General features: G+C 43.9%; 1 protein-coding gene across 3 annotated transcripts in view; it reads left to right on the plus strand.

The window, feature by feature from the left end:
• Window positions 1-481: 481 nt before the first annotated feature.
• LOC105894146 (FH2 domain-containing protein 1-like) overlaps window positions 482-14,299 on the plus strand; it is a 20,537-nt gene continuing 6,719 nt past the window's right edge. The window contains exons 1-4 of one of the 3 annotated variants that reach the window (XM_031585390.2): window positions 482-883; window positions 9,204-9,860; window positions 10,073-10,134; window positions 14,046-14,148. In XM_031585390.2, the coding sequence (XP_031441250.1) occupies window positions 9,402-9,860; window positions 10,073-10,134; window positions 14,046-14,148 (624 nt within the window). In that variant the 5' untranslated portion in view covers window positions 482-883; window positions 9,204-9,401. Of the gene's footprint in view, window positions 1,527-5,681; window positions 7,129-9,203; window positions 9,861-10,072; window positions 10,135-14,045; window positions 14,149-14,299 lie in introns of those variants that run through there. The other 2 variants (XM_042710542.1, XM_031585391.2) reach the window with 2 other exon arrangements.

The raw sequence follows: 14,299 nt of genomic DNA on the forward strand, positions 1-14,299 counted from the left end.
CAGCCAAATTGGATAGAGATCCAAATTATTAGAGTTCACAATGTCAATGCAGGTTTTTTTCTTACTCTTACAGACACACTAAATGTTGAGTGTCCAGTAATGTTTTCAAGATGTTTTCTCTTGTGTCAAGCTGGCTCTTAATATTTTTTCTAGTGGTACAGAACATAAATTGTGTTGCCATTTCCATTCCATTAAAATGTTCCTGATAAAAAGTATGAGCCATATAGTGGCAAAACTGTGGTAATAATTCCTACCTATGTCATACAGCATGGGCTTTGACCTTCTTTATGTCTTCGTCCCCTGACCTGTAGAGAGCCATTATAGTCCCATAGATCAATGGTTGCTGTGGGGCACCTTCAGGGTACTGGCACCAGTGCCAGAAGAAAGGGAGTGACAGCTTATCCTGTTATCTGCTGACCACAGGCACAAGGAATCGTGTTTCTCAAACTTTGTTTATCTGGGTTTACCAATTAAGCGGTAAACTGGCAAACGTTGGGTCTCAGACTTAGGCTTAGAAGTAAGAAACTGGAACCTTTCAGAGACATTTTGTTATTCAGTAGAGAATAGCAAGTGCTGTCAGAGTCCGCTCGGCGCGTGACGGGGTGGAGGCGCTTACACCTGAAACCTTCGTAAATGCTGTGCGCACGCGCGTGCTATCCTGAGGTTTGGTTCGGTGGTGATCCCCGAGACCGTAGGAGTAGTTCGTACATAGTATGTGTGTGTGAGTGAGTGTGTGTGAGTGAGTGAACGAGTGGAGAATCCTCCTGCAGTAGCCCGTGGCTGATACAGACCTGTCTTTTCCCAAAAAGGCTAAAGAATCACAGCAATCTGTCATAAGGAGTGGCATACGGAATTCTATGTGCTGGGCTGAATTTTACTCATGGTGAGTAACAGATTCCATTTCAACGAACGTTTTCAAATGAATATTAATTGCTATTTTGCATAGGTTCTCGAGACAAGAACGCACCTGTCTCTTCTACTGAATTTTCGTGAATTGGACGCGTCATAATATCCTACGATTTTAAACAAGTCCTTATAACATCAGGGTGAACTAGCACCTGTTATATGGCTAAGCTGTAGGGAAACAGCGTCTGTCGGAAAACAGCGTCTGTCGGATCCCGTATCAGAGCTTTTCTCGGATGCTTCTGGGCTTTTTTAGGTGCTGGGCAGATAAAGAGTGAAGACAGAGTCGGAATTTAGGATGTGTGGGGAAACTGTTACAAGAAATTCAGCCCTATCGTCTTTGCTACGAAGCTGTAGTGTTTACCAAGGGTGGTAAACCCACTACACAGCACAGCTCAGCTGGGTTGCAGAGGCATCACTCTCACCATTAGCCCGCGCTTGTCAGTGGCATAGAAACGGCGTGAAATGCGTCAGCGCTTGGCGTCGCTTCAGCTCGTGGTGATAAAAAACTTTTCGTTTTCCAGAACACTTCTGCTATCGAATTACAGCACTGCCAAACAAGCAGCAAACATTACACTTGCTTTGATCTCAGATCCTATGATGACGAAGGCTACTAAGTTCAGGTAACCTGTTTGGAAAAGCAAAACATTGTGTCAGTACTGAAAACGGGATAATCATTGTTCACTTATTGGTGTTTCTGTTGTGAGTGCAAGATAAGAGCATCGGCGATACATTCGAGTCATGCACAAAGATGCAATGTACACCGATTAGACGGCATTTAAAGTCGCTCACGCACATGAACACACTGCATGCTCTCAGTTTGTTGGTGCTGAGGTTTCTTGTCATCCGGTGGCCTCTGACCTGCCTGGGCGTACGACAACCGAGCCCCGAATGAACCGGATTGTAACTCTGCCTGGAAGCGGCGTCTTTGGCCTTTTCATGTCGTTTCTCATCTCACGATGAATACCTCCGCCATGCATTCAAGTGCCACACCGCTTTAGGCCCAATGAAAAGTACCCAAGTTGGGTCAAAAGGGGTACAATTGGCCCTCGGCATTACCATGGGAACCTAACCTAACCGCAAAAATGCCCGACGCCATGTGAAGCTGTAAAGGTTCTATAAGAGCTTGATTGATTTGTGTGGGACCCACATGCAAAAGAAGAATGGGGGTAGAGTTACTGTCACCACTGACGTCTTAAGCTCAACCTTTTCTCCACAGTAAAGGTCTCCCTAAAACTTAAAATGGTCCTAGCTCATGTAAATAAGTGATATATTCTCTACTGAACGATTCTTGCTTCAGTGTTTAAAATTATAGACAACAGGTTGAGTTTAAATGCTTTAGTGTACACGTTAGGTTTTAATGAGCTCCATTCTTGATTCAGCTTACTTCAGCTTTCTCAGCTGAAACCCTTATGAGCTAAAAGGCCAGACTTACTGGACCTAATCTTTGACCAGGGCCTGGTTCCATGTGGGGGGCCCATACCAGTTACTTGGTGCATCTGAAGGCGCCTTAGCTAAGGAGTGTTTGTGAGGGACTCCCCAGTAAGATCCTGCAGTTCTGAAAAAAGAACACCCATTCAATCTTTTATGGCTGTTTATCTTATTCAAATAAGAGAGACCCCCCCCCCCCCCCCCTCATACACACACACACACACACACACAACCACCTCCCCCCAAACAGAGCTTTACATTTCCATGACAACCAGTGTCTGAGCTTTTGGTCTGTGTCGCAGCAGGGCTTGTTGCCAATTCTAGGATCTTGAAGTTTGTTTTTCAAGTAAGATGAACTGCGGCACAAGGATGGGAGTGTGTTTTGTTGGGTTGTGTGTGTGTGTGTGTGTGTGTGTTTGTGTGTGTGTGTGTGTGTGTGTGTGTGTGTTTGTGTCAGAGTTTATGTGACGGGCTGGCAGGCAGTAGTCAAAGCTGCTTTGGTTCCACTCAGTCACTTTGTACACCGGTATTGGGGAAATTGTCCAAATTTGTTATTACACATATAAATCACCAGAAATGCTGTTTCATAAGGGTTTTAAATGACAGGAAACAGTCCAGAGGATTTACAGAAGTTTTAAACCATAGTCTGGGTTCTTGAAAGAAACTATTGTGAAGACATACTGGATTGAGGGCAGTTATAATTTGGTCTAGAGGAACTCTTAATTTGATTGAGAGGATTGTGTGCTGATTTGTGTGCACAGGTGTTGTATATCTTTACTGTGACGCAAAACACTTGCCACAAAATGTTGGTAGTCAGGTGTTACCTTTTATGTGTCCAATTCAGTTTGATTCATTTATATAATATTATTAACAATTGACAGAGCCTAAAGCCTGAACCACCTAGAAGCACATAGGCGAAGATGGCAAAGAAAACATATCTTTCAACACTCCTTTAACCCTTTTCCCTTTTAGTTATACATGGACAACTTATCCAAATGGACTGTACAATCTTGTCTCTACCTCCTCACCATTTAATCATGTTATTTTTCATTACCTAAAATGGTCCTCTGAACCTCACCCATTAAATGTGGACAGGAAAAGAGTAGACGGATCAGATTTGATCTGTGTGTGGTGATGGTAAATCAGAATGCTAAGGCACACATGATGGTGGAGTGATGACAAAAAAAGCTGATGACAGATGACACTGCAACTCCAAAAGTCCGTTTGAAAATATCCAACCCACTGGCCAAGTGCAGGCACCACAGATTGGCTGTTTGAAAAGTATTCCAGTGACACGCTGATTTAATTATGCGTTTGCTGAAATATATATTTACTTGAATATGTGCTGACAAATTCTTGTCCCTTCTGGCCCCAACTATTTGCCTATTAAACAGCATAGAGGGCCTGGTAGATTCATTTTTAATGGTTAGATCCCTCTATGTCAATCTTGGAAAATTATAACTGTTCATGGTTTTGGGATTATCCAAATGGTTTGTCCTTCAAGGCCCCTCATTTTGGCAAGAGATGTATTTATCCTGAAGTAATAATTATATACTTGAGGACGAGCCTTTGAGGGGCTCTGTTGTAGCCTAGCCGCTGAGCATCATACAACTTCATGAAATATTATTATACTCGGGTCTGAGTTCAGTGGAGACTTAAAGTACAATGAAATAACGTACATCTTCTATTCCATTTATCAATGTTTATTCACCATGCATACCACACCATAGGTTTTTACAAATATGTTTATCTTAGCGTCCCAAGTGATTTCATCTTGTCTCTAGTAGTGGACCACTATTATTCAGTCAGGGTTCTTTTTCATGAGGAATTTGGAATCCTGTTCCATCATGTGACCTGCAATCTCACCTCAATAATTCTACTATGACCTCACCACCCATGAATGCGATGGTATGCATTATGTTTGTATGCTATGGGTTGCATGTGTTGTGTGTGTGTGTGTGTGTGTGTGTGTGTGTGTGTGTGTGTGTATGTATATACGTGTGTGGTGTTGAGTGCTGAGTTCAATTTGTGCCCCAGTCCTGTGGGCGTGGTCCTGTGCTATTGTCTCCCAAAGGAGAGGTCAGCTTGTATTTACAGGGTAAATATTTGCTAGTGTCCACAGCCACGGCTAAAGAGCAGCTCAGTACTTCTCCATGTAGCGTTCACTTTCCCCAATAAACCTCTCATCATCCCTCAGCCATTAAGTTGTGAATTGTGTCACCAAGGTGAATTTTAGGCAAGTAAAACATAAATATTTATTAACCAGAGCTGTCTCAGGGTTATTGTAGTATCCATACATACAGTACCAGTCAAAAGTTTGGACACACCTTTCATTTTTTTGAGAAGTGTTTTCTTTACTTTTATTATTTTCTACATTGTAGATTAATACTGAATACATTTAAACTACCAAAGAACACATATGGAATGATGTACTAAACAAAAAAAGTGTTATCTACCATGTAGAAAATGAGTAAAATGAGAAGGTGTGTCCAAACTTTTGACTGGTACTGTATATACATTTTGTATATGTATCTATACATTTATTGAGATTCCTAGATTCTTAATAAATACATTTAAACGAGTTTACATTCCTGGATTTGGACTTTAGGTTCTATAGATATTATTGTCATGAGTATACCTCTTACCGTGACATACAGTAACAATTTATTTGGATAGTCTGCCTGTAGAGATGCTTTGTTGAAATATAAGTTCAGTCTTACTAATTGTTTACTGAACATCACTAACCAAACCCAACCGCTAACCTTAACCATAAATGGTAGATAAAAGAGTTTGAACAGACAGTTTGGTCATAATTTTTGCACGTGTAGATAGCATATGAGGGACCATCCAAATACAGTGTAACCAAACATACTTTTACTTTTGGTTTCCATGTGAGGTCTAGAATAATCTTTCCTAGTGGAGGAATGTGTAGTTTCCCACAGGCACTGATTCATTATGTTGAATGTACAGTTCCACATTAACAGGGGTAATGCTTCAGACAGACTAGGAGATCCACATTAGAGTTTTAGCCTGAAGGGGAACATAGGCAGAATGCATTGTCATCTTTGGGTTCCGTCTCAGCTAATGTTGAGGGAAGACTTGTTTGTTGTCTCTGTAAATGGAGGCTCATATGTCAGTATCATGGTGAGTGGGACCTCACTTGTGTGTGGGTGTGGTGTGTGTTTCTGGTGTGTGTGTGTGTGTCTGTATTCAGTAAGAATAGGAGATGTTCCGCTTTTACTTAGATTAAAAAGAAGATACTTGCATCAAATATGTACTATGCTTTTAAAGGGACATTTTATAGAATACATGAAACCCCTCTCGCACTCTTTCTTTCTGTTTTCTTTATTGCCTTTTTCTATCACACTATCTCTCTTTCTCTTTACCTCTGTGTATGCCTCTCTCTCTCCCACTAACACACAGACAGAAACTCCCACAAGTGGGGAGGAATATAGGTCAGCTCCCACAGTGCTGTCCAGTGGAGTTCTGCTTAATTGGGTCAGCTGTGGGAGCGAGCAGACATGATCATAATGATGCTGTCATACAACGGGAGGGCCCGGGTCACACAGATCTGCTTATGGCAACCCCAGTCATCCTCACCAGACCCCTAACCAGCACGCTACCTGATTGATTCTTATTGGTGTAAAACCACGGTCAATTGTCCAGACAGCCAATCACAGTTTTTGTTAGCCTATTGTGAGGTCGTAATTAGCTTGTTGTGTTGGTGTTTTGTTTGTGTTTTTTTTTTTTTCATGAGTGATCCAATGATGTCATCGCCAGGGCTTTTCAATGACAGCAGTTTTGTTTATCAAGGCTCCCCTTTCAAAGGCAGAGAGACAGAGAAGTTTACCAGCCCCTTCAAATGTAGTCCGTTCTAGTTGTGGAACGCCCCTCACCACTGGGCTTACAAACAAGTGCCCTTTGTTGCTGGTGCCACGGTGATCTCCATAGTGACCACTGACGCCCTGTCTGTTGCTAAGGTGGCACACAGCAGCCAGCTTCCTTCCTCCCCATTAGGGTCCTCCCCTCCTGCCAGTGCCAGTGGAAAACAGATGATGAAATGCAGCAGCTTCCTGAAATATCTCTGTGTAGTGTCAGATGCAAATGGAAGCCCTCTCACTTCCTCTCTAGCTTTCACACATTTTATATTAAAGTGTGAAACGTCATATTTGTGAAACGTCATATTTAAGTCTATCACACATTGTTTAATTGATTTGAATTCATTTTAATAATTGGTGTGATATATTGATTAAAGTCTCCCCTAAATCTTGTGTTTTCACGAATAATAAACAACACACTCAATTTTTCTTAAGCTAATTGGTATAATATAAAGCCAGAGGCCCTACACTGCAGTGTTACCATTTAAGAAATCCATCTCCATACAAAATGAAACATACAGAATATATTTATGTTCTTCCATGACCTGCAGTGTTCCACGCTAGCATTTACACAGAGTACTTGAGTAGGGCTGTCCTAGCTGAGTGTAATTGAGAACAAAAGAGACACATTTTCCAAGAACAAAGATGCCTGCGGACTCAATTGCTGTCATAATTGATTGCCAGCTGTGCCTCCCTTGGCTCTGGCTGACCTTTGACACAGGAAGTGATGAAAGCGTTTAAGGGCTGCAGGGTGTGGGGGACGGAACTCTTGTTGAGGGGTCTCCTGTGGAGTGTTTGTGTGTTCCGTTTGAAGAGCATCTCCGCCGGTGGCTGGCATGCGGGTGAATATTGCATGAGGGTCTTTGCGCAGCTCTTGTGCAAGGCCGTCTCTAGGCACCGTGAGGTCGGCCAGCCAGTAAGAGGATTTTCATAATTTCTCCGTCTAGAGAGAGAGAGAGAGAGAGAGAGAGAGAGAGAGAGAGAGAATGAAAGGGGAAACAAAGAAAATAACTTTTTTCTTTCCTTAAATGCCTCTGTTCTGAAACAACTTGTAACTGTAAATGGCACCCACAGCCTCCATCACACACACACACACACACACAACACAATTCCCTGTGTTGATTTTGGAAGTGGTCTATAATTTTGCAAGTGTGCGTGCAGGTGTGTACCTGGGACTGTTTTATCTGACTAATTCTATGTACAGTTTATCCAAGAGGAGGTGCTTGAGCTATTCATTAGTGTGATTACACTGTGTGTGTGTGTGCGTGTGTGTCGGACACGTCACCTCGGAGGTTGTGTAAGATTAGGTCATTGAGAAGCTCACATTAAAGACCAATTAGTTGTTTATTTGACATTGATATCAGGCGTCAAAAAAGGAAGCCATTCCTTTCCGATGTAAGGCCTATTGAATGTGTTTGTGTGGAGTGCCTTAAAGGAGGAGGATGACTCCATATGAGGATACATGCTACATCAGTCTGTGCTGTTTACTGTTTTGGTGTTTACCAAGGCTTTAAAGAGGCTACATGCTACATCAGTCTGTGCTGTTTACCAAGTCTTTAAAGAGGCTACATGCTACATCAGTCTGTGCTGTTTACCGTCTTGGTGTTTACCAAGTCTTTAAAGAGGCTACATGCTACATCAGTCTGTGCTGTTTACCGTCTTGGTGTTTACCAAGTCTTTAAAGAGGCTACATGCTACATCAGTCTGTGCTGTTTACTGTTTTGGTGTTTACCAAGGCTTTAAAGAGGCTACATGCTACATCAGTCTGTGCTGTTTACCAAGTCTTTAAAGAGGCTACATGCTACATCAGTCTGTGCTGTTTACCGTCTTGGTGTTTACCAAGTCTTTAAAGAGGCTACATGCTACATCAGTCTGTGCTGTTTACCGTCTTGGTGTTTACCAAGTCTTTAAAGAGGCTACATGCTACATCAGTCTGTGCGGTTTACTGTGTTGGGTTTTACCAAGTCTTTAAAGAGGCTACATGCTACATCAGTCTGTGCTGTTCACTGTTTTGGTGTCTACCAAGTCTTTGAAGAGGCTACATGCTACATCAGTCTGTGCTGTTTACCGTCTTGGTGTTCACCATTGTCTGCTGAAACTCATGAACGCACACAGACACGCAAACAACCCCAATCCCTTGAAAGCTCTGCTGAGGTGGTAGAACAAATCATCGCCCCCAGCTTCCTATCCAAGATTTAAATAAAAGATGAGATTGTGTGTGTGTGTGTGTGTGTGTGTGTGTGTGTGTGTGTGTGTGTGTGCTTACATGGACATGCATGGAGTCGAGTTGAGCATGCACACGAGCAGCTTGTGACGAGGACGCAGCTCATAAATAAATGCAAACGCAGTAAGGATGGATGAATAACTGCTCGTATCCCTCTCTCCCTTCTCCCTGTCTCCTTCTCCCTGTTTCCCCTCTTCAGGGTGTGGTCCCTCACATTAGTCAGATATGCCACGCTTTTGTTTGAATAAGCGCATGAATCACATGACCTGGTTGGAGGCCTCTATAGGTGTTTGGGTGTGCGTGCATGCTCGCCCTCTCTCAGGATTCAGTTAATTATAGAATACAAACAGCACTTGAAAGGGTGCTCTAGAGGCAAAAAAAACACCCTCCAATGCAGCTTAATCATATATGCTTTTCATTCCAGTTTGCCGTGAATACAACGGCTTCAAAAGAACTGCATCTGGTTTGAAGTCTGGTTATGCCTTTTTAATAAAATCCCAAATCCAATCTTCTTACAGACTGCTTACATGGCAGTGTATTTCTATTCAACTGGTATAGGCCACACAAAGGTTTAGGAAAACACACACATAGTGAGCAGTCACAAGCCAACAAAGGCTTAAACCTCCGCTCAAGCTGGTCCACTGATTTGAATCTAAATCCACTGTTTTCCACTCTCTGGACATAGATGCATGTTACATTAGATGCAAATGTTGGCGTGATTATTACTAGTTTTGATACTTGTGTTTTTTTTTCTTGTCTTTTTGCAGAAGAACCTCTGTGGATCACCTCTAACTCCTATATTTGACCTCTGACCCTGCATGCCTGTGCAAAGACCTAACCCTTGAGTCAGCATGACGCTTGATGCTCAGTTATGACCGCGCCTCACCGCCGAGACAAACATCAAATTGTCAGAGGTTCTCTGACTGTGCCGTCCCGCCTCTCCAACCGGCCAACCAACCTCTGTGATGCTTGTGATGAGTGGCATTTCCCCAGCCAATGAGGGAGAGACGTTTGCGGAGGAAGCCATGCCCCAGGCCGAGCTCTCTCTGACCCCTCCTCCTCCTGCTCTTCCCCCTCCACCGCCTCCGCCCCCAAGCGTACCCCCTCCTCCTCCTCCTCCTCCTCCACCACCACCTCCACCTCCCCCCGGCATGGGGTACCCTGCTCCTGGCCAGCAGAAGAAGAAGCGGAGGGTGCGGAGTTTCTTCTGGAAGCCCATCCCCGAGGAGCGGGTGCGCGGCAAGCCCAACCTGTGGACCATCGGCCCCGGCGGCCAGGAGGAGTACCAGATCGACGTGAGCTCCATCGAGGAGCTCTTCGGCCAGCAGGAGGAGGCGCAGTTGCTCGCCGCCGCCCGCGCCAGGGCAGGGGGCAGTCTGAGGGGCAGGGGCAGGGGCAGCTCCTACAAAGAGACCAAAGAGGAGGTGGGCACAACATCACGGGTGGAGTTTTTAATCACCCTGATTCTGTGGTAAAAGACAGGCCTCCCCAAACTCAGATGCACTGTCAACGGTTTAGATAACGTGATCTTTGAATCAATGTGTGTCTCCTTTATGTAAGGGTATTTTTCAGGGATTTTGTATGACATGGGGTTGCCAGTTTTGAAGGTTTCACCCTTTGTTGTCGTTTGTTGCAGATCAGCATCCTGGACTCCAAAAGAAGCATGAACGTGGGCATTTTCCTCAGGCAGTTCAAAAAGTAAGTCCAGTCTTAGTAATCCGTAAGTGCCTGAGGAGCCAGCTAATGGCGATTTAAAACATTTCCGCAGACCAATAATGATGGTCTAAAGACGTGGCCTTCAGATTTCCTAAGGCAAATGGATATCCGGATCTCTTACTATCATAGCCTTTGGCCAACAGGCAAAAGCATTATGCATTTCTCCACTAAGTCCATCCATGTGATTTAAGAAAACCTCTTCTGCCCTGTCAGAAGCCTGAAGTGACTGACCTTAATGAGGCCAAATAATCTCAAGCTCAAAGGGAAGAGCTCCACAGTAAGAGAATCATAAACTCTGCAGCCATTGGATAAGAAAAGACCCCGGGGTTCGTCTTGTCCACGCTTACTGTCCTGTTCCCGTGCCGACAGGTGCGTGATACGCCGTGTTCCGCACCATCATGTCAGGTGTTGGGGGGTAAACACCACGCCGTCGGCTGGGGGTGTGGGGGCCGTGGAATGTGGAGGGTGTCGCCTGTGTGGCCGTCACTGTGGATCAGTCTGAGGATGGCGGAGGTGTTGATAGTAGTCAGGTAGAGAGAAGTTTAGATAGGGGCCAGGCAACAGTGGAAAAAGGTTCACAGTTAGTTTGAGTTCCAGTTTATGTGTGGTGGTTGTAGGGTGAAGGGCTACAGTTTTTAGAGGCAAGTGTTTTGCTTCTTCTTGTATTTTGTTGTGTGTTAAGGGAACTGTTGCTACACCCGGACATGTGTAGCATCCTAATTTTCTTGGGGCTTGGGGTAAAGGTTGTTTACTGTGGTGGCTGTGGTATTCAAGGTTGCTATTCAAAGCCATTGTTGTTCTGTTTACTATGGTGGCTGTGGTATTCAAGGTTGCTATTCAAGGCCATGGTTGTGGCTTGTGGTCACAGGCTCTGGTTTGTAGGTCTTTGCTCTCTATGGGACCTGAGGCTGAGATGCAGCTGTGATGTATGAGGTAGAGAAGGCGGCTGCTCATTCAGTCTCTCACTCTGCTCTCCCTCTTCTCTCTCCTCTCCTCTCCTATTTCTCTCCTCTCCCTCTCCTCTCCACCTGTCCCACCAGCCATAAGCACTCTCCACCATGAACGTGACATCTAGCCGACGGGAGTAAACGCACGCTCCATCTCCCACAGTGGCTTGCTTGCACCAGAAACACTAGACAGATTGTTTTCCCCCCTGTGAAAGCGATTATAGTTTCACCCATGCCGCAACGTGCCTGGCCTTGTTCAAACGGTCTGCACAAGGCTAATCCAGTCTGTACACATGTCTTGGGGGGAGACTGATCCTGCATGCATTGAGGGCAGGGTCGAGGTTCATGTTGGTGTCCCTTTGTGTGCAGTGTTTGTCCCTCTTTTAGTCTGGTTTGGCCCCGGTGAGTCCAGCCCAGAAGGCCTGAGAAAGAAACTGTGTTGTCTTCGTAGTGGCTTATAGCGATGTTCTCAAGTCCGTGTTCTTGAGATGATGCTGCCAAGCTAATGCTAATGCTCAACATTTTATTGTCCCAAGGTGCAAAACCTTGATGGATAAGTCTTTGAAACTCACATGGACTCTGGACCGCAGATTATTATTAACTCATAGCAGTTAATTCATTATCGATCAGAGGATCTTCCACTTGTTGTAGATTTTCGTCACTGAGGCCAGGGCTGAATCTGAGTCAAACTGTATTGATGTTCCTTGAGGAAAAATCAATTTCTATTGACTTGTACACCAGTCAGTTTATACTATGACAACTATTACAGAAATATAGTTTTATGACTCCATGAAGTGCAGTGCGGTGGAACATTCATTTAGTTTTGCCTGTAAGGCGGTTTGCGTCAGACATTCCTGTTTCATGTGGCATTCCATTTGAATCCGCTTTCTTAGAATGAACATTCCGTTATAATGAACAGTGATATTATTAAAGGTTTTCATCTGTTTATGTCTGGTGTATATCTATGTGTGTACGCTATCACATCCTAAATTGAGTCTTCTGTTGTCAAAACAATACTGTTTGTAGGAGACTATGATGTGGGTGACGCATCCTTTATTTCGGTCTTCTGATAATTCTTCACTCCTAATTTCCAAAGCGGTACTTTTTGTTGTCTGTAGTTACTTTATTTTCTATGGGAATCGTTTTATATGTTTAAGTAGTGTTTTGTCATAATTCATATACATAAACATTGACATATGTTTTGTCATAATTCTTATGGAGCTATTCTCAGGGAACTGGTCATATTGTGGTGGTATTTCTTTTTTTCAGTCACATGATAGATTTAGAATCATAGTTTCTCTGTCTTGGTCATGTGCCTCGACATTATGAGCAAAGCAGCCACTGTCTCTGCCTCTGCATCAAAATGATGGTCCTCTCTCTCTGGAAGCAAACCACATATAAAGCGTTCCTTTCAGCCAGTTGGTTTCAGCCTAAACTAGACTAAAAGGCATGTAGGACACCAGACTGGTGCAGTGTCTGTCCTGATTCCCAGGACAGAGTCTTTCCAACTCAGACATTTTCTGTTTTGTTTTGTGTAGTGTCCTTGTGCTGGCCAGTCCCACCGTTGCTGTAAACATTCTTTATTTAGACCAATTTAGACCAGGGATGTATTGATTTGTCACAAGGCGTACATGCATAAAACAAATCACGGGTTTGTTAGTAACGATGGGGACGTTGCTCAGTGAATGGGTCGTCTTGAACAGTTCTCCAGTTGTTGGGTTACTTGACCGTGAATCCAATAGGGAAAAGGAGTTAGAGCATCAGTTGATTTGTAATTGTATAGGTCTCTATACCTGTTAGTTGTTCCACTCACACATGCACTCACATCAGTGGGCTGTTCTGCTGAATTCTGAGCCGCTAAGGAATCAAAGGTTGTCAATATGAAGGAAACCCACTGGGAATAAGGCTTTCCTTTGTGTGAGTGAGGCCTAAGCTGGGGTTTTTACAGCACACCCTTGCTCCTTTTTAATCCCTGAGAAAGGCCAAACTCTTACCCAATCTCCCCCTTGTCTCCTTTGTTGCTGTAAAATGGATTATCTGCTGGAGGGCTTCCGCTTGATGTTCAGATTGTTTTTAATTGCCCCGCGAACCCGACTGAGATCGCCGGCCGGGGAATCAAGGTTTTTTTTTTTTTTTGGAGCTGTGATTATGAAACGGCGGGCACGTTATGCAAGAGAAGGTGCATATGTGTGTTTGTCAAGGGGAGAGGGCTGATCTTGATGAACTATGGCAAGAGGCTGGAGGATTTTCAACAGCGATGTGGGGAAAACACCCGCCTGTTTGGTCTTGGTATAATGAACCCTTCGTGGTTTTTAGATTATTCTTCAGGGGAGGAGGCTGTGTAAATTCATGTTGATAAACTCGTTAATTTTTTAGTTCATGTTCATGGTCAAGGTTGAGGTTGAGGTCTGGGCCATGATCTGGGTGAAGATTTGAAGTATCGCCTGTAAACAACTCTACCTAGCTCATATGACATCATGGCGTTGTCCCGTGCCTGATGGACCCCATTCTTTGCTCTTGATCCATAACGGCGAGCTCTTCGGTGATGTTTATGAAAAACATGGCCACCTGCCACCAACACAAAAGGGCACGTCAGGGTTAGGTTAACATTGTGACAGCGTCGTGCTTGTAGCGACCTCAAATAGAGTGACAATGCATTAATACTCATGATTACAATTGATGATTGCTGATGATGTTGCTGACCAGTACATTAGGCTGATGTGGCTACATTTACATTTATTCATTTAGCAGACGCTTTTATCCAAAGCACGTACAAAGGAGAAAACAATCAAGCTACGAGCAATAGAGACCTAGTGTAACGATTTAATATTTTTTTGTAATCCATAATCAGACTGAAAGGGAATAGCTAAGAATAAGACCAAGCAGAAGTGATGTCGGTGTCTGGAGACGCTGTTCTGTTGATTTGACGCATGTTTTCGTTTCCAGGTCAAACGTCTCCATTATTGAAGACATCCACTCAGGCAAAAGTGAGATGTATGGGGCCGAGCCACTTCGAGAGCTGCTCAAACTCCTGCCAGAGTCAGAGGAGGTAAGGCTGGAGTGAGAGGGATCGTGGTAGAGGAGCTGATGAATGAATGAATGAATGAATGAATGAATGAAGGGGTGGGTATTGATGGATAGATGAAGCAAAAGACAAACCAATGAATGACTGAATGAATGGGTGGATATTGATGGATAGA

This window comes from Clupea harengus, chromosome 18, assembly GCF_900700415.2.
Source record: "Clupea harengus chromosome 18, Ch_v2.0.2, whole genome shotgun sequence".
NCBI classification, from domain to species: domain Eukaryota; kingdom Metazoa; phylum Chordata; class Actinopteri; order Clupeiformes; family Clupeidae; genus Clupea; species Clupea harengus.